Consider the following 27,998-nt stretch of genomic DNA (forward strand, 5'->3'; position numbering starts at 1 on the left):
CCGTTGCCGGTCATGTGACCGCATGCGGAAGTGGCGCCTTGGGGCCGCCGGGGCGCGAAGCGGGAGCGGGGCTGAGTTCCCCGGGCCGCGTTACCGGTGCCTGGAGGCCGGGCACCCCCCGGAGCCCCCCCGGAGCCCTCCCTGAGCCCGGGCCGCCGCCCCCGCCGGAGGTTTCCCCCCTCCGGCGCTGTTTTAAGGCCCAGGGAGCAGCGCCGGGGGGGCGCGGCCTTGTCCCGGGCTGCCCCTTTCCGTCCCGGGCCCGTGGCTTCCCGGCGGCGCCTGGTGGTTACGCGTTAGGGTAGATGGTGAAGGCAGGCGAGGTGAGCCGGGCCCCCTCTCCCCCTTTACCTGCCGCAGCAGGTGGTTGGCAGCGGGGCCGGGGCTTAAGCCCATTCCCTGGCCCTCCGAGCACCCGAGCCAGGGTTTAAACCCATTCCCGGCCCCTTTGAGCACCAGCACCAGGGCTTAAACCCCTTCCCTGGCGCTTCAAGCACCAGGGCCTGGGTTTAAACCTGTTCTGTGGCCCTTCAAGTGCTGGGGCTGGGGCTTAGACCCCTTCTGTGGCCCTCTGAGCAGCAGGCCAGGGCTTAAGCCCATTCCCTGGCCCTTCAAGCACTGGGGCTGGGGGTTAAACCCCTTCCTGGGCCCTTTGAGCTCCGAGGCCAGGGCTTAAGCCCGTTCCCTGGCCCTTCAAGCACCGGGCCCCAGGCTAAACCCGTTCCCAGGCCCTTTGAGCACCGGGGCTGGGGGTTAAACCCCCTCCCTGCCCCTTCGGGGGGTGCCCCTGCCCGTGGTGGGGCTGTGAGTCACCCTCGGCTGCTGCTGCCCAGCCCCGGGCGCTGGCGGGGAGATCAGATCCCCTCTGTGGGTCCCCAGGGAGGGGCAGCATGGCAGCGGAGGGGCCGTGGTCCCCCCCAGAGCCCCGCGGTCCCGGCCCTGGGTGGCTCCCCCTGCTCTGCCTCGGCTTCCCTGGCATGCAGCCGGGTCCGGACACCGGAGCCGCGTGGGACGCCTCCGTCTGTCCGTCCCTCCCACAGGCAACCTGCACGCTGAGCGACCGAACCAGTTCTGCGGCTGCCCCTGGGTTGTTTCATATGGGTCACGTTTGTTTTCTCGATTCTAAGCGCCGTAAGAAACGGCGTCAAAGGCCTTTTGGGAAAAAAACGCTGCTTCTACCCCCGCCTGTAAGGTCTTCCAACCCCTTTCCCCGCTGGCATCGCTAAAACCAGGCGCTATGTTGCCTCTTTCCAGGTCTCTGGCATCTCCTCCGTCTTCCGTGAATCCTTAGGGATGCTTTTCCCAGCCGAGCACCCTCTCCTCCCTCCGGCCGAAGCCCGGCAGCCCCGCGCTCCCCTCCGGCAGCCCCGGGACGCCGGAGCGCGTGGCGCCGGTCACGCACACCCGCGTCTTTGCCCTCCTGCCTGGTGAGTCTTGAAGTGTTGCGCATTCAGCTGTTGCTTATCAGAAAAAGGCACCGGGGGCCCTTTTTTACAAAGGAAAAAGTAAAAATAACTGACAAACCCAGGGTTATCGCTCTGCCTCGGCGGGTTTCGGACCAGCAGGGATCGCTGATAATGGATTGTATTGATCCAAGCCGGGAAGGGATCGCGTCTTATCAGCGCTGCACGTACCGGTGGCTGGAAAATGCCCAGTAAGTGCCAGTTTGGGCTCTAATCTTTCAAATAACTCCGGTGGAGCAGAGTCCAGGCCATCTCACGTATTAATTGCCGGAGCATGTCCGACGCTCGAACCAAACGGCCTTTTAATTGAGCCTCCTGGGTCGATAATGTGCCCTGGGCAGTGCGTAACCCACCTTTCCCCCCTAGCCCTACGCAGCCGCTCGCCACGGGGACAAGGCTCCACATCAAAGCGTTCAGCTGTCCTCTTAACCCCCCTTAACTCAGCGGTTTTTTATAATTACTTAATAAACGATAAGGATGAAGCAGATGCGGTTGTTTTCGGAAGACTTTGAATTGTCTGCCGAGCTCCCCTCGGGGAACTCTGCACCGCTGGGTCGGCGCGGGTGCTGCGGGCGGAGGAGAGAGGGAGGGGAGCCGGCGGGGAAGGGTGGGGACACCGGGTATATAGGGAGCGGGAGGCTGAGCGGGCGGTCTGCTCCCAGAAACCGCCGAGAGGGAGAAGCGGCGACGCTATGCCCAAGAAATACACCCTCAAGCAGAGCTCGCCCAGCTGCGAATTGGGTGAGTACGGCAAACGCCGATCCCGGCAAGCTCGCCATCCCTGCGGGGCGGTCTTGCTGATGGGAGGCATCATCCTCATCCCAAAATACCCTGGGATTTGGGGAATAATGTACATTTTCCAGCTTCAGGCCCAAAGCTGTTGGTAAACCACCTCCTGCGAGGTTTCTCGCACCTGTAGGCGCTTTCGGCGAGGCCGGGTGGCACGCCGGCACGGCGCGGGGGCCGCAGTCGCCTTCCCGTGTGGGAGCGACGCTGCGGTTTGGTTTTAATCTCCCTCGCCAATGCCCACGCTGTCAGGTCAGAGGTAAGGTTAAATCCGCAACTCCCCTTTCCCGGATTTCTCCTCTTATTTTTCCAGGATTCGGTCATTTCAGCAGCATCCTGTGATTTTTTTTTTTGTGTGTTTAAACAATAAGGAACGCGGGTTGCAAAAGCTCCGCGTTTGGGAAAAGCAAGGAGCTGCCTTCCCCGCTGCTGGCAGCTTTGCTCGGCCAAGGGCTCTGGTTTTTATCGAGCGGCTTCTCCCGTGCGGGTCGGGGTGGCCCGCTCCGTTAGCCCAGACCCCCACGCACTCTCCCGTCTGTTCGCGGTCAGGCCGTGCTTCCAAACGAGCGCTCTCGGTGATCTACCGAGAAATTAAAAGGTCGGGATGGTGGAGATAAGAGCACGGAGTGCTGGCGTGCTGCTGGAAGCGATGCCGTGCTGCTCCCGGGCTGGCAGGTTTCTTGTGTGTCTCACCGATTAAATCTGTTGTTTTAGTTGTCAGGAAGGGGTTGCTTAAGAAAAATTATCCTAAGTTTTCGAGGGAATGTGCAGAGTAAGAGGAATTCTGTGAGAGAGGAGCATTTCTCTCTGGAAAAAAAGACAGAAAACCAAACAAAAGCCAAATCAAGACGCTCCCCCCCCCCCAAATATGGAGTATTCTTTGTGAGGTACAGCTGCATTCGGAAATAATTAACACGTAACTGTGTCTGCAACCGTTTGCCGGCAGCCAAAAATCTAGAAATTTGGGTTTCTGGCATGAAAAGCACTGCGGAGGTCGGCGAGGTGCTGGCGGAGGCGGCTGGCTCCTGACGGATCCGCGTTGTGGGGCGGAACAAGCCGCTGTGGGAGAAACCTCGGAGCGGGATCAGGTCCCGGGCCTGGGCTGGGGGTCGAGGAGGGGCCCGCTGCGTCCCCCCGCACCGGTGCCTGCACCGGCGCCGTCCCCAGCACCGGGGCCCGGTGTCCCCTGCACCGTGACCGATGTCCCCGGTCGCGCCAAGCCGCGTCACGGGGCGGGACGAACCGAGCGGGGCTGAGCTGGCGGCGGCAGCGTGGGCCTCAGCCGGGGCATGAGGCGGCAGCGGGGCCCGGGGCGGCCGGGGGCGGCCGAGGCGGTGAGCGGCGGGAGCTGGGGGTACCCCGGGGGCCGGGGAATGGCGGGGGGATCCCCCCCGGGTGAGCCTGGGGGGTCCCCTGGGGGGGTGGGGGGTGGGGGGGATCCCTTGGGTGATCCCTGAGTGTGCGGGGGCAGGAATCCACCCTCGGGTGATCGCTGGGGGATCCCCTGGGTGTGCTGGGGGGATCCCCCCCATTGAGTGATCCCTGGGGGGCCCCCGAAATGTGCTGGGGGGGGTTCCTCCCATTGAGCGATCCCTGAGGGATCCCAGGGTATTCTGGGGGATGATCCTCCCTCGGTTGATCCCTGGGGGGTCCCTTGCATGTGCTGGGGTGGGGGATGCTTCCCCCTGGCGATCCCTGGGGGATCCACTGGGTGTGCTGGGGGGATCCCCCCCATTGAGTGATCCCTGGGGGGTCCCTTGCATGTGCTGGGGGGGATCTCCCCCCACCTTGAGTGATCCCTGAGGGATCCCAGGGTATTCTGGGGGATGATCCCTCCTCGGTTGATCCCGGGGGGGGTCCCTTGCATGTGCTGGGGTGGGGGATCCTCCCCCCCGCTGATCCCTGGGGGATCCCCTGGCTGCGCTGCGGGATCCCCGGGTCACTTGTGCTGAGGAGCCGCTGGGCGCTGCCCCCCCCCCCCGTCACTGGTGCTCAGGGACCCCCAGGCTCCCGGGGCGCTCGGTGACCTTGGGGTGTCCCCTGGCCCCGGGGGCTCTCTGAGCCGCTCCCCGCCCCGCCGAAACCGCTGCCGGCCGGCCAGCGCCGGGGCCGGGGCCGGACGCCCCCGAGCCTCATCCTGAGCCTCCTCTGCCTTCCTCCCCGCGGGCTGGGTCGCATCCGTCCCCCGGCGCGGTGCCCTCCCCTCGGGGTTCGGGATGAAGCCGGCCCGGGTCGCCCCCGCCTCCTCCCTCGCGCGTCCGAGGGCTCGACGCTGTTTGTATCCGAACCTCGCAGCGGGGCTTGGGGGTGCGAGGAGGGAGCGGCTCTCAAAGCCTTGCCTCGCTCGGCAGCCGCCCCTGCAGCTCTCCCTGCCCGGGCTGAGCCATCCAGGACACGCGTTTCGCGTCCGCTTCTCGCCGCAGAGCCACAGCCGAGCGTCTCCGCCGTCCAAACTCTGCCGCCTGCCTCGGGTTCTCGCGGTGGGGAGGACGAGGCCGGCCGGTGGCGATGGCTCCCGGCGCGGTTCTGCCGGCTGTCCGATGCCGGGCCGAGCCCGGCGAAGGTCAGCATGACCCTGGCAGGGATTCGCGTACTCAGCCTCACCCTCCGGAGCTGCAGTCCCCGACCAAAGTCCAGGCGTGACTGCAAGGCAGAGGTTTCCTCAGAGGAGGGGTGATCTCTCCTGCGGTGAGCGCAGCTCGTTAAACGGGCGGGGGGAACCCTCAAACGAGCTCTTGGGCGCAGGACTTGGTTGGGAGAGCGGGACGCTGCGGTCGGCGATGAGATAGCGGCTCCGTGTTCGATGCGGGACGAGGCTTGGGGCACTCAGGGCAATACGACGACCCCCAGCCCCGCCGCCCCACCCTGTGCGCTGCTCCCAGGGCTCAGCCTCACTGCTCACCCCTTTTTTCCCCACTTTACAGCACTTCTTAACCAACGTTTTCAGTCTCGGGCGCTGCCTCGTGTTTTCTGAGGGTGTTTTTAATCCCCGAGCCTCATGGCTGCTGCTAGAATAGAGCTTTTCCATCAGTTTGATTTATTACATGCTGTGAAAATACTTGAAGTCTCCGGCGTGCGTCAGCCCCCCCCCTTTCCACGCTTACAAAAAGCAGAGGGGAGCAACGGGGAGCTGCTGCAGGGGCTGGCTCCTAAATCCAGGAGCCTTGGGATCGAGCAGGCTGGGGAGGAGAGCTGCTCCCTGCTTCCAGGTGGTTGTTTCCCAGGTGTTTTTCTCCTTCCGTAGAAATAAACACATCGCGCTCTGTCTTTCTAGGAGGGCAGATGGGGGTGAGCAGGGTGGGCTCGTCCCCCCGCGCCCCGGCTCGCTGCCCTCCCGCATCCCGGGCATCTCCCGGCTCAGGTGCGTGGTTCGGGGTGAACAATTTGGGAACGAGCTCGTCCGTCCCGTTTAGGAGTCGGCCGGGTGACCCGCCTCGGCGCAGCCCTCAGCGATGGGAGCGAAGCCGGTGTCGCAGCCGGCTTTTATCACCTCTGGCCATCAGCAGGAGCGTGGGCGAGAGAGCGAGGAGGAATCCCACAGGGACAAACCCAGGCTGCTGCCGCCCTGGGGTGATTCTCCGCCAGGTCCGTGCGGAGGAAAAGCTTTTCCAGGGCCGGGACCTGGCGGTGCCGGTGCCGGCAGAGCGACGTGGGCGTCGGGAAAGCAGGTGAGGGGCTGAGCCGGTTGTGTGGGCAAGGAGTTGGGACGGTGAGTGGTTAGCCGGGTTGTCTGCTCCGGTTGTGGTAGGTTTGTTGTGCTCAGGGCTGCCCTGTGTGATTTGCAGAACGTGAGCTGGAAGGAATGGAGTCGGGTTTTCGGTGTGACCGCGTCAAGGGCTGCGCGGGGGTACCTGCGTACGAGCAAAACACCGTGCTAACGAGACATCGGCCCTAAAACCGCTCTAAAAGAGTTAACGATCGCAGCGTGGCCCACAGGAACCGGCCGAGTTCAAAGCCTGACATCAAATGCAGAAATCTCAATGGCAGGAACCGCTCCCAGCGTGGGACAAGACCCTAACAAACCCTCGTGTCTCCAGGTTGAGGGTGAGCAAGCAGCCGTCGGCTCCTCGCCTTTCCCCTTGTCGGCTTTGCTGCCTTTCTGGCTGTCAAGACGAAAGGAGCCGTTGGACCGAGGCGTTCGTCGGGGAAAAGGGAGGGTGGAGAGGGAAGAAGGATCCGTCGTTCGCTCAGCGAGTAGCGAAGGCCTAGACAACAGCGCTGGTGTCTTCGCTCTTCTGATTAGAGCAACCTCATGATATTCTGCTCTTGGCTTTTTGTCTTATTCCAAGGAATATTCCTCCCGGGAAGGCGGCGGCCTTGCCCGAGTGCGAATATGGTGTGTAAAGTCAAACCCAGCCGTGGTTACGGTGAGTGTTTTACCTCCAGGAGGCAGAACGTGGCCCGGCGAGCCCACGCCTGGTGTTGAGGAATTGCTTGAGGTTACGGGTAGAAGGAGCGATAAATCCCAACCTCTCTTATCCTTCAATTTCTTTATCCTCTAATTTCATCGGCGCTGAGAGCGGCAGCAGGGTGTCAGCAGAGCCGTTCCTCTGGAAAAGCACCCAGGCGCGGAGTCAGAACAGGCAAAAAACATCCCTCGGGTGCGGTTTCAGCATCTTTCTCGTGACAGTGGTGTCACAGGCGAGCACCACAGGTGAATGGATAACACCAGTGGCGTCCCCAGGGCTCCGTACTGGGACCAGTCCCGTTCCATGTCGTTACCAACGATAAAGGGGATCCGGGCGCCCCGGGTCGCTGGGCCCGGGTTTAACAAGGCTCAGGGCCGGGTCCTGCGCTCGGGGCACAACAACCCCAGGCAGCGCCGCAGGCGCGGGGGAGAGCGGCTGGGAAACAGAAACGGCCCCGGGGGGGGTGGAGAGCGGGGGGGTGGGAGCCGGCAGGGTGCCCGGGTGGCCAAGAGGGCCAGCGGCATCCTGGCTTGTATCGGGACCGGCGTGGCCAGCAGGCCTGGGGCAGGGATCGCCCCCCGTGCTGGGCACTGGGGAGGCCGCCCCTCGAATCCCGCGCTCGGTGCTGGCCCCCGGCCACAAGAAGGACACGGAGGGGCCGGAGCGTGGCCAGGGCAGGGCAGCGAGGCTGGGGCAGGGGCTGGAGCCCGAGGGTGGGGAGGGGCGGCTGGGGGAGCTGGGGGGGCTCAGCCTGGAGAGGAGGAGGCTGAGGGGAGCCCTCATCGCTCCCCCAGCCCCCGAAAGGAGGCTGGAGCCAGGCGGGGTCGGGCTCTTCTGCCCAGGAACAAGCGCTGGGACGAGGGGGAACGGCCTGGAGCTGCGCCAGGGCAGGGTTGGGTTGGGTACGGGGAAAAACCTCCTCCCCCAAAGGGCTGCCAGGCCCTGGCCCAGGCTGCCCAGGGCAGGGGCTGCGTCCCCATCCCTGGGGGATTTCAGAGCCGGGGAGATGTGGTGCTTGGGGACATGGGTTAGTGGTGGCCTTGGCAGCGCTGGGTTAGCGGTTGGACCTGATGATCTTAAAGGTCTTTTCCAACCCAAACGATTCCGTGATTCTGTGACCGCTCTCCGGTTCCCAGCCAGGCTGGAAGCGTGCGAAATATTCCCATCTGCCTGCAGCCGGTGGCTGCTCTTGTTGCAGCTCCGTGGGAGAAGGATCTGCGGGCAGCGTTTCCGAGCCGGCACGCATGGGAAAGCGTTCCCTTGCGCCGGGTTGTGAATGAGCCCATCACGAGCTCGGCAGCTGCCGGCGGTGATAGGGGAACCAATTTCGCTCCCGCCCAAGCCGGGACATGTTTTGCAAGGAGATATTTAGGTCAGTCCCGCACTGTAACGAGTGTTCGCCATGTGATCTTCTTCCTCTTCGCCTTTATTAATGGAGTGAGTGTTTCGTGGGACTCGCTGCCAGGGTAAGCGCTGTTCCTCCTGAAGGAATTAGATTTTGGGGAAAAGGTGGCTTATTGCTAAACTTTAGCGTTTTTTTTTTTAATGGAAGCCTTTAGGGCTGTGCTTCAAAAGGAGCCTGTAAAGAAAGAAAATAGCCTAAGTGTGTGCAAAGATAAAAGCTTTGCTCCAGCCTCGGGGTCGGCCCCGTCCAAACGGGGCATCGGCGGTCTCGGGCAGAGGCGCGGAGGCTGGGGAGGCGGCCCCGTCCTCTCCGCGGGCCGAGGTGGCCGGAGGGATTTCCTCGCCGTTCCGTACAAGCACGTAGCGATTTGGTGGCCTTTCAAACCTGGTTTCTGCTCCGCGGGAGAGGCAGAGCCGGCCGGCGGGCAGCCGCGGGGGCAGCAGCCAAAAAAGCGAGAGGGGAAATCTCGCGGTTTGGTGAAACCTCAGCGCCTCGCTCCGCGCCGGCACGGATGGATTCTACGTGCTCGTCCCGAGCAAACGCTGGGGGTTATTTGGCGGAATAAGCGAAGTCCTTCCCCGAGCGCTGCGCCTTGGCGGGCGCGGGCGGCGAGTCGGGCAGAGTTCAGAGCTCCCGGGGCACGGAGCGTGCTTTATTCATCCTGTTGGCCTGGAGTCAACGCTTTAACATCTCGAGGATATTTGAATAGATAAATAACAATTGTAGCCCTGCCTACGAGAAACGATTTCGCTCCAGCCCTGCGTGAAGCAACCCTCTCGGGATTATTTTAGCGCGCCCGGCTTGGTTACGGACCGCCTTCGGAGCTGCTTATGGAACGGGGAATTAATCTTTGAAAACTTAAATTTGGTTCGAATCGCTTAAAATGAATTCCTGGCTAATGTTTTCCTTTTATGTCTTCACTGAACCAATATCGCCTTGTTGTAAGGAAATCTCCTGTTAATATACAACGGGCTTTGAGGGAGATTAAGTGCTTTACATACCAGACGTATATGCTGTTGGTATTTTGGCTTGTCCTTGAGAGGCTGGGGGGGGTTTGATCTTTGAAAGCCTGGAGGACGCCGGCTTCACCCAAAGTCCCATACCAGATCCTGGTTCCTTTCTGCGTGGTTGGATTTAAAAATATACCGTGATGAAAGAGTTACATCGTGCCCTTAAAAGAAACTGCAGATGCCCTGTGAAGGGTGGGGGGTGGATGTAATAACCGTGCCTGGAAGGGGAGGGATGGTATGTCATTTTTACACATAAAGGAAATTCCACTCTTGTTTCCTTAGCCGGCGTTTCACAACAGGCACCGTCCTGAGCCCGGCTGCTTGCAAACCCCTCTGCCGTCTTGGTTTGCCCGGTCCTTCCACTCACCCCTTCTTCGTGTTGTTGCAACAGGAGTTTCCAAGCAGGTCCGGGGAAAAAAACCTCTTCTCCTGGCCCTGCGAGGTTCTTCAAAGCTGGAAAAGGGCCGGGGAAGTGGATCTGTCCCTGCCAGGAGCTGTCGGTTGGGTCGGCTTTCTTGTAGGTTTTTATTCTCCTTCTTGACAGGTTTCTTTTTCCCCCTCTCCTTTGCAGCCAACGTGGCCAATCTGAACCAGTTTCCAGGCCACGGGAAGGGTTCCGCCATGGGGAACTCCGACACGGACCAGAAGGCGTCCTACGGTAAGGCTCACTTTGTGGCACAGCAGGTTTGCTCTCATCCATCGACCTTTAATTTAACTAATTCCTTCATCCTGCAAAAACCACCCCAAGGATTCGGTGTGCCCGTTTACCGCCCCGTACGCTCGATTATCGTAGCGAACACAAACCCTCAGGCTTTTGAGGTGACCCCGCCAGGAGATTTACAGTTCCCCGGGCTCGCTCGGTCTTGCTTAACACGATGAACAAGCCCGTCTTGCGCAGCCCCATCTCTCACCTGCCCGCGCACACGCAGGTGGCTCTAAATCCTTTATGTAAACTCTGCCGGCAGGGCAGGCAGCCCCGGGAGGTGTTTGGGAGGCAGGGAAAAAGGAGGAGCAATCGACTTCGGTTTGCTCTGATGATGCAATAGGAAAGTTGGTAAAAGAGCTGGCCGGGGTTTTAGTCCTCTTACAAAGGCCGGGCGCTCGGGACGCACGCTGCAAAATGCCACGTAGGGAGAGCAGAAGTGAGTATTGGCTCGATTCGGGAGACGGGGCTTTTTGCCGAAGGTGGGCAGGGGAGGAATCGGGTGCTATTGCAAGTCGTAACGCGTAATCTGGGGGACTGTGCGTTTTCATCGCTGGAGTAACCCCGCACACCTCCCTCACCAGTTCAGCTTGGAAACTGTCCTGAAAATTCATCGAGGCTGGCTCTCCCGCCTGCCCCTCGTGGCTCAGGAGAAGGGAAAATGGTCAGGCAGTCTCCTGATTGTCGCTTGCTTCCGAACAAGTGCTGCATTGTGCGATGCCTGGATAGGAACGGGATTCTGCGTAGGAATGAGATTCCGCGTAGGAACGGGGTCCCGCAGGGTGGCAGGGTCCTTCCAGATCGCAGATCGGAGATCGCAGACGGATCTGTTCAGCCAGGAGAGTTCGGGGTAACGCTCTCTGTAATGGTGCAAAAATAGCCGTGGGTTTCTCTTGGATCGGGCTTGTTGGGTCCCGGTTAATCATTGCGGTAGTGCGGCGGGGCTGTCATTACATTGCACAGTGCCCCGTGATGGCTTTTTTTTTTTAAATCAATCTGAGTAAATAAGCTGCCGGCTAGCTGGCCTTCTCTCACCGCGTGGGAGAGGGAGCGTGCAGGCAAGGCAGCGTGGGCTCCTAGGGTGGATTCGCAGCGGTACGGATTCTTTCCGTTTGATTGTCTCTGAATAGCCCGATTAGCATTAGCTGTGAGGGCAGGACGTTCTCCTTTTGCTCTGCCTGTGGCTCTTGCCAGGCCCCGGCCGGGTTTTTCTGTGTTTCCAGGGTTCCTGACTCACTCCTTCCTTTCCTGCTTCTCTCTCCCCCCTCCAGAAGATGGCTCCGGGGAGAACGGGGAGGTCGTCAGCACCATCTCCAGCAGCATGAACCCGCTGCAGCCGCCGGACGCCTCCTCGGAGGAGCCTTTTACCACCTACTTCGACAGCAAGATCCCGATTCCCGACGATGAAACGGTGAGTGTGGCTGGGCCCTCCTCCGCTCGCTCCGATAGGAAAATCCCATCGGAAAAAAAATCTGCAAGGGCTTGATATCCATGTGAATCATTCCCTTGGGTGCTGGTTCCCCTTCTTGCCTGGGCTGGGGAGGGTAGCCGGGCTGCTGGATGGGGATCTGGGGGAGAAGAGGGAACGGGATCTCCCATGCCTGCTGCGGAGTTAACGATTCATCCCGCAGGATTTGTCTCCTGCAAAGCTCCGAGCAGGAACATCTTCCAAAGAGCGGAGAAATGTCTCGTTTGTAGCCCCAGGGGAGGGGGACCTTGGTTCTTTGTCCCCTTATCAAGGAGAGAGCTTCGCTGGCCTTTGTCACAGCATTGTCCCCTTGGCAGGGGGGTGTAGGCACCCTCTTTGCTTTTGATTAAGCAACAAGGCAGGATTTTCGGCTGCAGGAGCAGGAGGATTCATCTCCCAGCCAAGAGCCTGTCCTTGGCTGTCCCAGAGCCTGGTCCTAATCTAAAGAGTCGCAGAGTCTGGTCCTAAACTCTTTAGATTAGGACCAGAGGTTGCTGGAGAGTTTAGGACTGGATTAAAGAACAGACTGATCTTAGGAGCCCCGCTTCCTGTTGTGGCAGTGAGGAAATGAAAATCAAACCCTGGCTGTCTCTTGTCATTTTTAATTATTTATTCATATCCATATATATTATTATGTTATTATGCATTTATTATTATTTAGCTGGGGTGGTTCGCGGGTTGATGCGTCCCCTGCGTTAGGAGGGGGCTCCACTGCAGGGCTGACGTCCGATGTCTTGATCCTCTCTCCCCTTCGATAGCACTCGTGCTTCAGCTTCCGCAAGCTCTGGGCTTTCACGGGGCCGGGCTTTCTGATGAGCATTGCCTACCTGGATCCGGGCAACATCGAGTCGGATTTACAGTCTGGGGCTGTCGCGGGATTTAAGGTCAGTGCAGAAACCTACAGATTAAGGGCTGCAAGTTGTGCAACCCATGTACCCACCCGCATTTTAGGGCAGGAGCACCGATAGGGCTGCTGTTGCTGCTGAGCTGAAAACAACCCAGAGAATGATAGAATCACGGAATCGTTTGGGTTGGAAAAGACCCTGAAGATCATCGAGTCCAACCGCTAACCCAGCGCTGCCAAGGCCACCCCTAACCCATGTCCCCAAGCACCACATCTCCCCGGCTTTGAAATCCCCCAGGGATGGGGACGCAGCCCCTGCCCTGGGCAGCCTGGGCCAGGGCCTGGCAGCCCTTTGGGGGAGGAGGTTTTTCCCTGTACCCAACCCAACCCTGCCCTGGCGCAGCTCCAGGCCGTTCCCCCTCGTCCCAGCGCTTGTTCCTGGGGAGAAGAGCCCGACCCCCCCGGCTCCAGCCTCCTTTCGGGGCTTGGGGGAGCGATGAGGGCTCCCCTCAGCCTCCTCCTCTCCAGGCTGAGCCCCCCCAGCTCCCCCAGCCGCCCCTCCCCACCCTCGGGCTCCAGCCCCTGCCCCAGCCTCGCTGCCCTGCCCTGGCCACGCTCCGGCCCCTCCGTGTCCTTCTTGTGGCCGGGGGCCAGCACCGAGCGCGGGATTCGAGGGGCGGCCTCCCCAGTGCCCAGCACGGGGGGCGATCCCTGCCCCAGGCCTGCTGGCCACACCGGTCCCGATACAAGCCAGGATGCCGCTGGCCCTCTTGGCCACCCGGGCACCCTGCCGGCTCCCACCCCCCCGCTCTCCACCCCCCCCGGGGCCGTTTCTGTTTCCCAGCCGCTCTCCCCCGCGCCTGCGGCGCTGCCTGGGGTTGTTGTGCCCCGAGCGCAGGACCCGGCCCTGAGCCTTGTTAAACCCGGGCCCAGCGACCCGGCCTGGCCGGAGCCTCCCTGCCCCGGGCAGATCCACGCTCCCGCCCAGCCTGGGCTCATCTTTAAACTTAGGGGGCACAGATCCCCTCATCCGGGTCATTGCTAACGATATTAAACAGAACTGGTCCCAGTATGGAGCCCTGGGGACACCAGTTGTGACCAGCTGAAGTTGGGGAGAGTGAGGCGCTCTCGTATGCCCTCTCCAGCAGTGGCTCCTGGCTTTATACGCATGTGGATCCTTCCAGTGCCAGCCCCGGGCACATAAAACCACCTCCGAATGTCGATAATGTGTATTTTGGAAGGCCTGTGACTCCTAAAGGCGCATGTGGGGCGCAGGCGTCCTAGGGCACCCGGGCCCCCGTTCGCGGCCGTCGTTTCTCGCTGCCCCGGCGCACCCACTCCCGCCTTCGTGTCTCCCTCAGCTGCTCTGGGTCCTGATGCTGGCGACCATCATCGGGCTGCTCCTGCAGCGGCTGGCGGCAAGGCTGGGGGTGGTGACGGGGCTGCACCTCGCCGAAGTCTGCAACCGGCAGTACCAGAAGGTGGGTGAGCTCCTCGGCGGGATGGAGAGGCTCTTCGGCTGGTCCCGCGGCCCGCGGCCGTGTCGTTCTCTCACCGGGGCTGGCTCACGAGGAGTCGCTGCCGCCCGTTGAGTGCCAAATCCTCCGCAGGAGAAACTCCTTTGGTTACTAAAATACGTTTTCATTGTCACATCTTGCTTTACTGTCCGAGAAGCTGGGGGGTTAAGTTGATTTCTTCTCACGGTTGGAAGAAAGGCAGATTGAGAGGAAGGTTTTAATTGTAGCCCTAACGCAGCACCCGCGAAGGGCTCGTTAAGAACCTGGGCTGTCAGGAGAGCAGCGGGGGACGCTTCGGGTCCCCTTGGTGTCTTCCCCGTCTTGGAAAGCAGGAGGAGGGAGGTGGGGTGAATGTCCTGGCATTTGCCAGTGAATTGCAGACGGAGTCAGGAATAAAACCCCGGATTTCAGCTTTTCTGTTGGGACTGCCGCCTCCCGAAGCTGAAATAAGCTCAAGGAATCATGAGGAGAGAAATGGCCGTTTAGAACAAGACGGCTCCGTGGCTGTTAAATTTCCCTGCTTAAGAAATCTCGGCGGCTTGTGTAAGAAAGGGCTCTGCGTCGCGTTCAGCTGCGGATGAGTGAGGCTGTCCTTCGGGAAAGGGCTGGGGGGAAGCGGGCGATGACCCCAACTCCGTGCAGTTTGGTGTTCCTCATCCAACGCCTGAGACTTTGTCACTGGCCTCACCATGAGAAATATCTTCCGAGGCTGAGTCCCGGCGCCTCGGTACACAGAAACGTCCAATTTCACTCTCGCAACGAGCGCCATGTATTGAGGCGAGTAATTTAGATTATATAAGCGACCCGGGAGCCTTCTCCTCCGGCGATTGCCACAGGTAACCTGGATTTCGGCTCCGGACCAGCCATTAAGTGGCAATCGTCAACGTGTTTTCCACACCGCGGCCGTAGCGAGGCAGGGAAAAGAGACCATTCCTGAATGCTCAATCGCCCCAACCCCGTGCTCACCTAGGAAACAAAAGGGAGAAGAAATTTTCCCTCTTTTTAACGGTTTGGGCTATTTCCTTGTCTCCAGGTTCCGCGGATTATCCTGTGGCTGATGGTGGAACTCGCTATCATCGGATCCGATATGCAAGAAGTCATTGGCTCGGCGATTGCTATTAACCTCCTGTCCATGGGGAAGTGAGTTGGGGTTGGTGTCAGGGGGCGGCAGGAAATGAGTGCTCCCCTCCACGGTTAAGAAAGTGACTCCCTGCCTGCCAAAAAAGACTCATTTAGTTCCTATAAATCTTCCGAAATAAGCTCCTTATAGAGGGTGATTCATCTAAACTGTTCGAGCTCTCGTAGATGACTCAGCCTTTGGTGCCTGTTTCGGGGTTTTTTTGGCTGTGAGGAGAACTGCGGGTTCTGGCTTTTAGTTTAGCTGGAACTGATCCGTGCCAAAATTGGGCTGCAGCTTTCCTGGCAAATTTTATATTCCTCATAAAGGACGACCAGAAAGATCTCCTCTTCGGCCAGGAGGGTTGGAAACGCCAATGTAACAGAAAGCTACAATTTTGTACCAAGGAGCTATGAAAGTCTCGCTCGCTCCTGACATTCCCGGTGTGGACACCGGATTTGCTCTCGAGATTCGGGCAGAGAGCGCTTATCTGCGCTGTTTGGGCAGAAAACAAACCTACGGTCCCTTGCCCTGGGCAGCCAAGCGTCCTCTCAGCCTGCAAACCAACCCTCGGGCGACGCGGTTCCATCCCCAAACAAGCGCCCTAAATAAAAGGAGATTTTGGACTCTGAAGTAGCGCTGCGGCGGGCGGACGAGGTCGAAGTGTTTTGTAAGCTGATGTCTGCTCGTGCCGCTCTCTCGCAGGATCCCGCTGTGGGGCGGCGTGCTCATCACCATCGCTGACACCTTCATGTTTCTCTTCCTGGACAAATATGGTAATTTCTCCTTCTGAATTCCGGAAACTAAAGCTGAGATTCAGCTTTTCTCAATTTGCTGATGGTCCTTTTTCTTCTCACAGGCTTGCGAAAACTGGAAGCGTTCTTCGGTTTTCTGATTACCATCATGGCCCTCACGTTTGGATACGAGGTACCTTGGCCATCTCTCTCCACGTTTCCACCGGAGCTGGGTGGCGACACGTTCCCTCTCCCCCCGCCACTCCTCCTGTGCCCGACTGGCACCAAAACAGGGGGGCGGACGCTTAAAATTACGGACGTTTGAAGCTGGGTCTGTGTTTCCGATGCGTGGCCGTCAGCCGGCTCATGCCCTGGCCCGCAGCGCGGGCTGTATTGAACGCCTCCGCTCCGACGGGGAGCCGGGCACGTGCCGTTCAGTGCAGCATCCCCGGTTTTAGTAACCACCAGACGATTGCGCGTTGTGGTTTTGCTTTTTACCAAAGCGGCCACGTTTTGACTTTCAAATGTCTTCAGACGTGCAGCTGCGCGACGTGCGTCGCGCTACAAATACCCGTGTTTCTTTTGTCTCCGTGCCCAGTATATCACGGTAAAACCCAACCAGGAGAAGCTGCTGAAAGGGCTGTTCATCCCCTACTGCCGGAACTGCGGCACGCCCCAGCTGGAGCAAGCCGTGGGAATCGTGGGCGCCGTTATCATGCCGCACAACATGTACCTGCACTCCGCCTTGGTCAAGGTAAGCGGCTGCGCGCCGGGAGGCCCGAAACGCTCCAGCGGTCGCGGCCTCGGGGAGCGGGGACGCAGCAAACCCCGCTGCAGGAGGCTGGCGGGGTCCCCGGCACGGGGAACGCCGTGAGAGCTTTGGGACACGTGGCCTTCACGTGCGGATGCGGGACCAGAAGCGGTCTCTTGGCTAGCGCAGCCACGCTGGCAAAAGCAGCCACTTTTTTGTTCTGCAAGTGTTGGGGTTTTGCTTTTTCTTCCCTCCGGCCTGCTCTCTTCCCGCCCAGTGACCCGTGTCCCACTGTCTAACAGCGTGTAATTAGAGATATAAGTATGTAATTACAGATATAAGTAATATAATAGCGAATTCCTGTTTCTCAAGCCTGCTGTTGTCACCGTCTCCCTTTCAGTCCCGGCAAGTGAACCGTGCAAACAAGAAGGAAGTACGAGAAGCTAATAAGTATTTCTTCATCGAGTCCTGCATCGCGCTCTTTGTCTCCTTCATCATTAACATCTTTGTTGTGACCGTCTTCGCTGAGGCTTTCTTTGAAAAGACGAACGCGGATGTGGTGAGTTGGGGCTGGGATTTGGCTGGGGACCGGCCGACAGCGAACCGCGGGGCCGGTAGAGCAGTGGCGGGGACGGTGCAAGCGGAGGGGCGGCTCCGAGCCTTACCAGTGCCCCAGCTCAAGCAGATCCCCTGTATTCTGCGCATAAAAGGGGGGAAAAAGGTCCAGGGGTGCTGATTATTTCCGTAATTAAACCAGTCTGAGGAGGCACCCAGCACCTTGGGACCTCCAGCACCCGCTGCTCCTCGCGTGCAGCCTTTTCTGCTTGTCCTCGCTTCTCTCTCGCTGAGCGAACCCAACCTCCCGCCCCTTCGTGCCGTTGCAGAACGACGTCTGCATGAACAGCAGCAGCCCGCACGCCTCGCTCTTCCCAAACAACAACCAGACGCTGGAAGTGGACATCTACAAAGGGGTGAGCGACCCGCAGGGCGCGACGGCCTCCTCTCCGCCAGCCCGGCCGCCTCGTCTGGTAGCGGTGGCTGCTTTTGGGTAAACAGGGAGCATTGAAGGCCGGGACATGTAAGAGAATCGCCAAAAACAGAGCTGGGGGAGCCCCCTGGGGTCCTTGAGCCCAGCCCTTTGCCCAAGCGAAATTATCGCTTTGCTAATCCTGCGGCATCTGTCCTGACCCCAGAGACTCCCCGCTATCAGTTCCCCTCTTTTATTAGCTTGGCCGTGGCAAAGTTTTTCCTTGCCTCCATCCTGACCCTGCTTTGTTAAACTGCAGCCTCGTCTGCTGCCGACGCGGGGAATGCTTTTCCCTCTCCTACAAACGGATTCTTCCTTCTCGTTCAACTCGACGCCCGTGGATAATCTGGTCACAAGGGAATTCGCCTGCTCTTTCTCGTTCCCGCTCTCAGATGCGGGCCTGAACTGACGTGAGGCTGCCGATCTCTGTTCCAGGGCGTCGTTCTGGGGTGTTACTTCGGCCCCGCTGCTCTCTATATCTGGGCAATCGGGATCCTCGCTGCCGGCCAGAGCTCAACGATGACGGGGACGTACTCGGGGCAGTTCGTCATGGAGGTAATTAGCACTCTTAGCCGCTGCCTGCGTCCCCGCTCTCTCCGCACCCGAGCCTTCAGCGCTCGTGTCGATGATTCCCCTTCCTTGGACGCGCAGCTCTTGCTGGAAGCTCCGTAAAACTCCCTGCCCTGCCTTTCAACCAAATCAGCTTTTAATCCTGCCCCGAGCCCCCTTCTTCCTGCTGCGCTTGAAGCCTCCTGGCTCTTTTCACCCAGCGGCTGCTCTGGTTTTTTCCGCAGGGTTTCCTGAACCTGCGGTGGTCCCGTTTCGCCCGGGTGCTGCTGACCCGCTCTATCGCCATCACCCCCACCCTCTTCGTCGCCATCTTCCAGGACGTCGAACACCTGACCGGCATGAACGACTTCTTAAATGTTCTTATGAGCCTCCAGGTGAGCGGCAGTGCCCGGTTTGGGGGTCGGGTCTCGGAGAAAAACATCTGGCACTGAATATTTCAGCTTCTGGTGCCTGCGGGTTTGCGGGAGCAGCTGAGCAGAGCGAGTTACTGTCGGGAGGTGTTGGATCTGCTGGGGGGAGGCGGAGAGGATCAGCCAGGGCCTAAAATTGCTTCCTTCTTCCAGCCAGGGGAAGTCCCTTTGACTCACGTTACGATAGCTTTGGGGAAATGCTGTCGGCTACGAGCAAACCGGGGATGTTTGTCCGTGCTCAGATAATCGGAACAATTTCCACTCTTTATTCTTCTGTATTTTCTTGCTTCTTCCAGCTTCCGTTCGCTTTGATCCCCGTCCTGACGTTCACCAGCCTGCCCAGCGTCATGAATGATTTCGCCAACGGATTGTAAGTACGACGGGAATCGCCTCCCCCCGCGTTGCTCGCCCCGGGCGCGCGTTTCGTTCCTCTCCTCGCCTCCTGACCTGGAGCATCTCCTCCGAACGCAAGAGCGGCCCCTCCGCCTCACCCCGCTTTGCTCTGATTTTGCTCGCAGGTTCTGGCGGATCGCTGGTGGCCTGCTGATCCTCCTCATCTGTAGCATTAACATGTACTTCGTGGTGACTTACGTCATGTCCCTGAACCACGTGGCTTTGTACGTCGGGGCTGGGATTCTCAGCGTGATCTACCTGTCCTTTGTGGCGTATTTGGTAAGTCTGGTTCAAGCTGGGCCTCCCTGTCAGCAGGATAAGCCGATGGATTCATTTTCTCACCGTTACATTAATATCGTCACGTTTTGCAGGCGTTAAAGTCGGCCGCAGGGTCAGAACAGATGGGGAAGTTGAGGCTTTCGCGGCCAGATTTGCTTGGGAATCTGTCCTGTGCTGCGCCTGCTCGCCCACACGAGCTTTCCCCGGCTTTTTGACCATCTCTTTAGCAATTCACCAGTCAGCTGTTCCCAAAAAGGCCTCGATTTAATACCGCAGCAGGCAAAAGGTCGGCAGAGACTTTGGAAGGACGCACGGTTCCTCTGTGCGTGTCTTGTCTGCTGCCAGAGGTGTAAAATCAGAGCACAATCAGGGAATCCTAGAACGCTTTGGGCTGGCAGGGCCCTTTCCAGGCCATCCCGTCCCACCCCCTGCCACGGGCAGGGACATCCACAACCAGATCAGGTCGCTCACAGCCCCCTCCAGCCTGGCCTTGGATGTTTCCAGGGACGGGGCATCCCCCACCTCTCCGGGCAACCCCTGCCAGTGTCTCACCACCCTCAGCGTGACAAATTTCTTCCTTACATCCAGTCTGAATCTCCCCTCCTTTAGTTTAAAACCATCCCCCCTTGTCCTGTCGCTACAGGCCCTGCTAAAAAGCCTGTCCCCATCTTTCTCAGCCCCCCTTAAGCACGGCAAGGCCGCAGTGAGGTCTCCCCGCAGCCGCCTCCTCCCCAGGCTGAACCCCCCCAGCTCTCAGCCTGCCCTCACAGCAGAGCTGGGCCACCCTCGGAGCATTTCGGTGGCCTCCCCTGGCCCCGCTCCCACAGCTCCACGTCCTTCCCGTGCTGGGGACCCCCGAGCTGGACGCAGGGCTCCAGGGGGTCTCCCCAGAGCGGGGCAGAGGGGCAGAATCCCCCCCTCGCCCCGCTGCCCACGCGGCGGGGGATGCAGCCCGGGAGACGCTTGGCTTTCTGGGCTGTGAGCACACGTTGCCGGCTCACGTCCACTTTTTCGTCCCCCCCAAGTCCTTCTCGGCAGGGCTGCTCTCCACCCCTCCATCCCCCAGCCTGTGTCCGCGTTTGGGGTTGCCCCCCCCAGGTGCAGGACCTTGCCCTTGGCCTTGTTGAACCCCATGGGGTGGGCAGGGCCCCCCGCTCAGCCCGTCATGGTCCCTCCGGATGGATCCCGCCCCTCCAGGGCGCCAACCACCCCGCTCAGCTCGGTGTCATCCCCAAACGTGCCGCGGGCGCACTCGATCCCCCTGTCCATCACAGACATGTTCAATCATACTGGTCCCAGTGCGGACCCTGAGGGACCCCGCTCAGCACCGCTCTCCACCCGGACACTGAGCTGTTGACCGCAGCTCTTTGAGTGCCACCGTCTGGCCAATTCCCTCCCCACCGAGTGATCCGCCCGTCAGATCACAGAATCACGGAATCGCTTAGGTTGGAAAAGACCTTTAAGATCATCGAGTCCAACCGCTAACCCAGCGCTGCCAAGGCCACCACTAACCCATGTCCCCAAGCACCACATCTCCCCGGCTCTGAAATCCCCCCAGGGACGGGGACGCAGCCCCTGCCCTGGGCAGCCTGGGCCAGGCCCTGGCAGCCCTTTGGGGGAGGAGGTTTTTCCCCATACCCAACCCAGCCCTGCCCTGGCGCAGCTCCAGGCCGTTCCCCCTCGTCCCAGCGCTTGTTCCTGGGGAGCAGAGCCCGACCCCCCCGGCTCCAGCCTCCTTTCGGGGGTTGGGGGAGCGATCGAGATCCATCAGTGCTGCCCGTCAGCGCTCGTTTACCTCTAACCCCCACCCGCGTTGCCTCAAATGACGATTTATCTCCCATCAAGCGGGCGATAACACTTAAACAAGCAGAGTTTGGGTCTCTGGAATATTCCGCAGCGTTCCTAATCACTGGCGCCTTCTTTAATTGCAGAGCTGGCTGTGTCTGATTGCTCTGGGAGTCTCCGTCCTGGCCTGCGGGACAACGGTAAGCGTCACCAGGACACTGCTGACGGAAGAGTCGCCTTCCCACCCCGCTAAGTAGAGGCAGTGTCCGTACACAGCGAGTAGCCATCAGAGCCAGTGCGTTTCTATGGTTTACTGTGTGAACGTAGACAAACGTATGTGCGGTTTGCACAAGGGATGCGCGTGGTAAAACAAAAATAACAATAATCGGATGTACATATTGGGAAATGCGTTGCTGCTGAAATACTCAAGCGTCGGACGTTTTCTTTGCTGACCACCTCTCATCCCGCCTGTAGCGGTACGTCGGTTGTGCAATACGGGAGCTGCCGGTTTTCCAGGCGCCGCCGCGTTCCGCAGCGCGGAGGGAAGCCCGGCGTGCCGAGCCCGGCGCCTCTTCCCGCCTCTACGTTTGCGCATTAAAACCGGCAGACTCTCTCCTCCCTTAGCCATTTAATCCCTGTAGCAGAAACACTGAAGCTCCAGGTAATCGCTGCTCCTGCGCTGAACTTGGAGAATCCAGAAAAATAAGCTAGGAAATACAAAATGCACCTTTTGGGCCGTGTTTGAAGGCTGCTCCTGCCGCTGCCGCTTGGCAAAGCGCGAGGCGGCGACACTACGTCCCCAGTCTACCTCTGCGCTCAGATGGCGGCTGCCGTTCCCCATCTGACCGGATTTGATGTTTTTTTCACTTGAAAAATAACTCGGAGTGGGGCCGGACGCGACGCGCGGCTTCCCCGAGGCCGGAATGCCGTAAGGACACCTCAGCATTCCGATCGTCGTTGAGGTTTTGGTTTTTTTTACTCGCCTGGCGTGTGATTTTGGTGGTCAGCAAAGGCAACGAGTTTTCATGTTTATGGTTATTTATGATTTCGTGAGTTTATTCCCTCCGTGTGTGATTAATGGAAACGTAGTTGGGAAAAATCCCTGGTTTATGGCTCAAAATTGTCGCATGGCAGAGGATGCCGATAGCCTTCTCCGGGGGAGCCGTCGCTGTAACGCAACCTCAGGATTTTATTTGCCGATCCTGCTTGGCCCCGCTTTAAATTCACTACAAACCCTTTCTCCTTGCCCTCCTCGTTAGCGTTTAATGAGTTTGAGTTCCCTTTTCGGGAGAAGCCTTCACCTGGAAGGCGACCTAAGTCCGATGTAGCAAATTCCAATAGAGAGACCGGTCCGTTTTGCTTCTGCGCTTAGGAAAGGCCGTTTCTCCCGGCGTCGGATGAATTTCGAGGTCGCCTCCCGCGTGGCGGGGTGGTTTTAGATGCCTTGAGCATCAAACTCGGGTGTCGGAAGCCGCAAACCAGGGGTTTCTGTAGAGAGATTTCCCGTCTCCGGCCGGCTGGAAGCCGGGGCCGGCTGGCACGGTTAAGGGCCGGCGCCACGAAGGGGTTTTTAGGTACCAAAATGCTTTTGGGGATCTGAAAGACCGAGTACGGGTGGTTCGGTGGGTCGCAAACGACTTCTGCTTGTAGATCTCCCCGCTGACTCAGAACCAAGCCCGGCAGCGAGGGCTCGGGACCGGGCTCGGGACCGGGCTCAGGACCCGGCTCGGCTCGTGCCGGCGCTTTGCAACCTTCCCCCTCCGCAGCGGCGAACGCGGTTTTCTCCCTGCCCGGGCAATGGTTTGTTTTGGAGACTTTGGTCAGGAGAGCCCAGGGCTCCGGCCCTCATCGCTCACGCGGTTTTCTCGGGAAATCATCGCCTCCGTCGGCGTTTCTTGCGTGCCCTCTAGTCCCGGGCGAGGAATTGCTCTCTGAAACAAACCCCCGCGGCGCTGGAAGCCCGGGAGAGAGACGATCCGCGGGCGGCGCGGTTCGGGTTGAAGCGGGATGGCTTCTCGCTCGCTGGCGTTGGAGCTCGGCGGCCGGCGGGCGGGAGGGGGACGGCGCGGGCGGGGGCGGCGCGCTCCCCTTCGGGGCTCTCGGTAGCGTTTTAGCCGTCGCTGCCCGAGTTTTGGGGGAGTTTCGTGATGCCAGGGACACGTTTCGTAGACACAGGTGACACAACTCAAAGCACGGCATGAAAACTCCATTTTAATTACGGGCAGGATCGTTTACGCTACTCCTACCCTTTGCCAAACCAGCCGAACTTGCCTTGTCCCCCGCCTCGAACTGAGCAAGCATTAAAACACAACGTATTTCTAGGTTGCAAACTATTAATTCAAAAATTCCAGCGGGATTTAACCCCTGTATTGTAACACTGGTCGCTTTTATACCTGTTTCCACGAACAAAAAGCTGGCGTGCGCATGTAAGTGGGAGTTGGCGGGGGTGGTTGGACCGGAGGCGCGTCGGCGGCCGAGGGGCTCTGTAATCCCGCTGTAGCGACCCCTCCGATTTTCCTGTATTCGGGATTTTTGCTCTGTAAGGCGTCAGAGATCCTCCCGGCTGCTCTGCTGAAATCATGGCTCTAAGACGGTCGCTCTGCGGCGGAGCCTCTGGATCCAGTTCTCATTCGTGGCTTCTGCTCCTCGTGAAACTGATTTTATTTTTTCTCCCCCCCCCCGTATCGGCCTTTGGAGCAGTTTGTACAAAACCACCTTTTCCATTAAAAGACAGATACTTTTTCAACTTGGCTTCTTGGGTCTTTTTTTTTGGGGGGGGGTTGCTCTGAATTTTGTTTGCAGCTGAGCCCAGGCTGGGTGGGAGCGTGGCTCTGCCCGGGGCAGGGAGGCTCCGGCCAGGCCGGGTCGCTGGGCCCGGGTTTAACAAGGCTCAGGGCCGGGTCCTGCGCTCGGGGCACAACAACCCCAGGCAGCGCCGCAGGCGCGGGGGAGAGCGGCTGGGAAACAGAAACGGCCCCGGGGGGGGCGGAGAGCGGGGGGGTGGGAGCCGGCAGGGTGCCCGGGTGGCCAAGAGGGCCAGCGGCATCCTGGCTTGTATCGGGACCGGCGTGGCCAGCAGGCCTGGGGCAGGGATCGCCCCCCGTGCTGGGCACTGGGGAGGCCGCCCCTCGAATCCCGCGCTCGGTGCTGGCCCCCGGCCACAAGAAGGACACGGAGGGGCCGGAGCGTGGCCAGGGCAGGGCAGCGAGGCTGGGGCAGGGGCTGGAGCCCGAGGGTGGGGAGGGGCGGCTGGGGGAGCTGGGGGGGCTCAGCCTGGAGAGGAGGAGGCTGAGGGGAGCCCTCATCGCTCCCCCAGCCCCCGAAAGGAGGCTGGAGCCGGGGGGGTCGGGCTCTTCTGCCCAGGAACAAGCGCTGGGACGAGGGGGAACGGCCTGGAGCTGCGCCAGGGCAGGGCTGGGTTGGGTACGGGGAAAAACCTCCTCCCCCAAAGGGCTGCCAGGCCCTGGCCCAGGCTGCCCAGGGCAGGGGCTGCGTCCCCGTCCCTGGGGGATTTCAGAGCCGGGGAGATGTGGGGCTTGGGGACATGGGTTAGTGCAGCGCTGGGTTAGCGGTTGGACTTGATGATCTTCAGGGTCTTTTCCAACCCAAACGATTCCATGATTCCATGATTCCCTGAACCGCTAGCGATACCTGGCTGCAAAGGAGACCCCCGATGGCTCCCACGCCCGCAGACCCCGCTGGCAGGACGAGTTCCCGGAGGGGCGCGCGGTGCCGTGCCGGCGCCGTCCCCATCCTCGCGGGATCCAGACCCTCCGGCCTCTCTCCTGTTTGCTCCTGGCTTCCCCGCGATCCCGCAGCAGCCGGTCCGCTGTGCCCGCGGGAGCCGGGGATCGACTCGCCCTGAGCCGCGCCGTCCCTTCCCCGCTGTCGTTGCTTTGCTGGGATCCACGGCGCGGCGCACGCATCCCGCCCGGCTCTTACGGTAGCGGCTTTTCCACCCCCGGCAGCGCGTTGCTCCTGCCTGCCCCTCGGCCAAACCACCAGCTTAAAATAAAATATATTCTACTGGGTTTTATACTGCCCGGAGCCTTTCCTTGAGCTGCAGCTAAGCCTGAGTGTCGGTACAGGCCGGTTTAGTTAAAGCGGCGCTAAGCCGGACTAACCCGGTGGTTCGTGGGCCGGGAGGTCGGAGGGAGCGAATTCTCTCACGGGGTCTAAAACTCTTCGGGGGAAGATGCCGGCAGCGGCAGAAGCTGCCGCCTCGCTGCGTCCCCCGCTCCGGCCTCCGACGCCGGCTCCGGCGGCTGGAAATCGGCGTCGCTCCGAGCGCCGCGATCTTCCCTTCCCGCCCCGGCGAGCCTCCCGCTCCCGTGGGGAGCAGCCGGGCGCTGCCAGCGCCTCGCGTCTCTCCCTCGGGGTATCCGAGTCGTCTTTTATGAATTTGTAAGCACGGGGAGAGCGAGAGCCCGTCGGGGTTCGTTTCCGCCCGGGAAGCCTCGCTCTGTCAAACCCTCGCGCCCGCCGCCTTGATTCGCGACGGCCGAGGGACGGAGGGACGTCCTCGGGTCACCGTCACCCCCGGGAGGGGGCGGACGACCACCCCGCAACCGGCAATTAATTAATTAACCGAGCTGTGTAATCGGTGCTCGTTAAGGCTCCTCTCCACCCAAAACGGAATTCAAATCGAGAAGGAAATGAATGTAAACGGCGGGGACGCTCTGCGGCGGAGAGCGGCTCTTCCAGAGCCTCGCCGCCGGCAGATCCCTTCCGCTGGAGCGCTTCACCGATAAATAGAAGCCGTATTCGCGCTGCGTCGCGTTCCGGCTGCTTAATGACCCCTAATTAACGAGGGCGTGGCGCAAGGCGGCGCCGGTCGGCGCGGCAGCAGAGCGGCAGCTTCGGCCGAGCGCGGCGGCACGTTCGCCTCGGTGATTCCCGCCGTGCTCCCTGCACGTCGATTGAGCGCCCGTGGTTACCCAGCGCCGGTAACGGCCTGGCCAAGCCTCAGGAGAGCTCAAATACTGATTGCTTTCGCCGTCGCCTGGGAAAGTCGCCTTAGCGCCGCGTCGGAAACCCGGGGACGCCCAAACCTTTGGGTTCTGCGGGTGGAAAGGCGCCGGGGAGCGGGACGGGATCGCAGGAGCCGCCCGCGGCGCCCCCGGAGCTGCCGGCCTCCCCCCGGCTGGGCCCGGCCTCGCCGGGGACGCGCCTGGGCGGGGGAGGGCGGCTCCTCTCCGTCCCCCTCCTCCCCGCTGGCGCTCACGGCCTTTGGTTTTAATCAAAAAACCTCTAAAGCTGAGCTTAAACCAACGCGCGAGTCTCTGGTTGGGGCATCTTGTTCTTGTCGGGCTTTGTTAAACCCGGCCCAACTCAGGCTTTGTTAAACCGTGCTCAACTCGGGCTTTGTTAAACCCTGTCCAACTTGGGCTTCATTAAACCATGCTCAACTCGGGCTTCGTTAAACCCTGCCTAGCGTGGGCTTCGTTAAACCGTGCTCAACTCAGGTTTTGTTAAACACTGCTCAAATTCAGCTTCGTTAAACCATGCTCAACTCGGGCTTTGTTAAACCCTGCTCAACTCGGGCTTTGTTAAACCCTGTCCAACTTGGGCTTCATTAAACCATGCTCAACTCGGGCTTCGTTAAACCCTGCCCAACGTGGGCTTCGTTAAACCATGCTCAACTCAGGTTTTGTTAAACACTGCTCAAATTCAGCTTCGTTAAACCGTGCTCAACTCGGGCTTTGTTAAACCCTGTCCAACTTGGGCTTCATTAAACCATGCCCAACTCGGGCTTCGTTAAACCCTGCCCAACGTGGGCTTCGTTAAACCGTGCTCAACTCAGGCTTTGTTAAACCCTGTCCAACTCGGGCTTCGTTAAACCCTGCCCAACGTGGGCTTCGTTAAACTGTGCTCAACTCAGGTTTTGTTAAACACTGCTGAAATTCAGCTTTGTTTAACCCTGCTCAACTTGGGCTTCGTTAAACCCTGCTCAACTCGGGATTTGTTAAACCCTGCTCAACTCAGGCTTCGTTAAACCCTGCTCAACTCGGGATTTGTTAAACCCTGCTCAACTTGGGATTTGTTAAACCCTGCTTGGGCATTGTTAAACCCTGCTGAGCTTGGGCTTCGTTAAACCCTGCTCAATCTGGGCTTTGTTAAACCGGGCTCAACTCGGGCTTCATTAAACTGGGCTCAACTCAGGCTTTGTTAAACCGGGCTCAACTCGGGCTTCATTAAACCCTGCCCAACTCAGGCTGTTCCCAGCTCTAACTCTTGTCCTTCGCCTCTTCCAGCGCCACCTGGGATTCGCCGCTCGCCCCGAACTCTTCCTCCTCAACAACGTCGACGCAGACGCGCCCGTCGCCAGATGATTCCGGCCGCCGCGGTCGTAAGGACAGAACCGGTTTTAACGGAAACCCTTCTCGTGCCGCAGAAAACTCCCCTCCGTCGCTCGAGCTTAGCACAGAGCCGGGCTCACGGCTGGGGATTGCGAGCGGAGCCGGGAATTTCTCCCGGGGAGGACGGCGGGATCGGCCCGGCCCGGGAGCGGCGAGCGGAGCCGGCGCCTGGCACCGGCCGCGCGGGAAGATCCCGGCTCCGACCCACGGCATCGCCGGTCGGGGGGGGCTTTGCTTTTAGGTACCTCAAACGCTTTTCCCCTTTTTTTTTCCCCAAATAGTTGCTCTGATCGGGGAAGGGAGTCGTCGATGTTTCCCCGATTTCAGTTCGCGTTCCTCCTGCCTGGTCGGTAGCGCCGGCGCGGCGCTGCTCCACTTTTCCCTAATTGGGGGAAAATTCCAAGCTTGGGAGCGGGGGCAGCGGTTTGTCACCGGCCGTTTTATAGAGGGGGCGCGCTCGGAATTAGGAGGAACGAGAGAAACGGCGGCGGCGGGACGGCGCCGAGCAGCCGGGGTTCGGCGGGGGATCCCCCGTCCCTCCCGGTGCCCGCTCCCGCCCCGGCGCCCGACCTCCGCGGGAGGGTCCCCCCTCGGGACGGCGGCTGCTTCTCCCTGCCGCCGGCGCTTTTCCCAGCCCGGAGCCGAGCCGGGGCCGGTATCCACCTCCGCGCTTTCAGGATTCCAAGTCAAAAGCCGAATTTGGCTGCCGGGCTCCCTCCCGCCGCTCGAAGGCGGGCAGGGGTCGCGGGACGCTGCCGTTTTCCCCGGCGTTTCAAGAAGTTTGGGGCGCTGCCGGGCTCCTCCCGGAGCCCGAACCCGGCCTCAGCCGGGGCTCGAGGTCCGGCGGCGACGCGATTTTTATCCCCTTCCTCTCTGCTTGGCTCCGGCTGGTGTGGTCGGAGCCCCAGGCGGAGCCGGGTTTAGATGTCAAATCTCGCCTTAATTGAATCGAGTTTAATTAAATCTTTTCC

The 27,998-nt window shown here is 60.2% G+C and overlaps 1 protein-coding gene across 5 annotated transcripts; it reads left to right on the plus strand.

The window, feature by feature from the left end:
* The first annotated feature begins 28 nt into the window (after positions 1-28).
* Positions 29-27,998, plus strand: SLC11A2 (solute carrier family 11 member 2). 5 transcript variants are annotated; one of them, XM_082332377.1, is made up of 19 exons: positions 29-320; positions 1,252-1,424; positions 2,123-2,201; positions 9,642-9,728; positions 11,048-11,184; positions 12,000-12,125; positions 13,447-13,566; positions 14,636-14,742; positions 15,425-15,495; positions 15,579-15,646; positions 16,052-16,207; positions 16,605-16,763; positions 17,089-17,175; positions 17,667-17,786; positions 18,026-18,175; positions 18,508-18,581; positions 18,730-18,883; positions 20,815-20,868; positions 26,923-27,923. In XM_082332377.1, exons 3-19 carry the CDS (start codon positions 2,153-2,155, stop codon positions 26,998-27,000), a joined length of 1,797 nt encoding a protein of 598 aa, XP_082188503.1. In that variant the 5' UTR covers positions 29-320; positions 1,252-1,424; positions 2,123-2,152; the 3' UTR covers positions 27,001-27,923. The 5 variants fall into 5 exon arrangements, with proteins under 5 accessions (XP_082188503.1, XP_082188502.1, XP_082188504.1 ...); XM_082332376.1 differs by having other exon boundaries at positions 11,045-11,184; positions 26,923-27,920; XM_082332378.1 differs by lacking the exon at positions 2,123-2,201 and having other exon boundaries at positions 30-320; positions 11,045-11,184; positions 26,923-27,919.

This window comes from Platalea leucorodia (assembly GCF_965183815.1).
Source record: "Platalea leucorodia genome assembly, chromosome: 23".
Lineage (NCBI taxonomy): Eukaryota > Metazoa > Chordata > Aves > Pelecaniformes > Threskiornithidae > Platalea > Platalea leucorodia.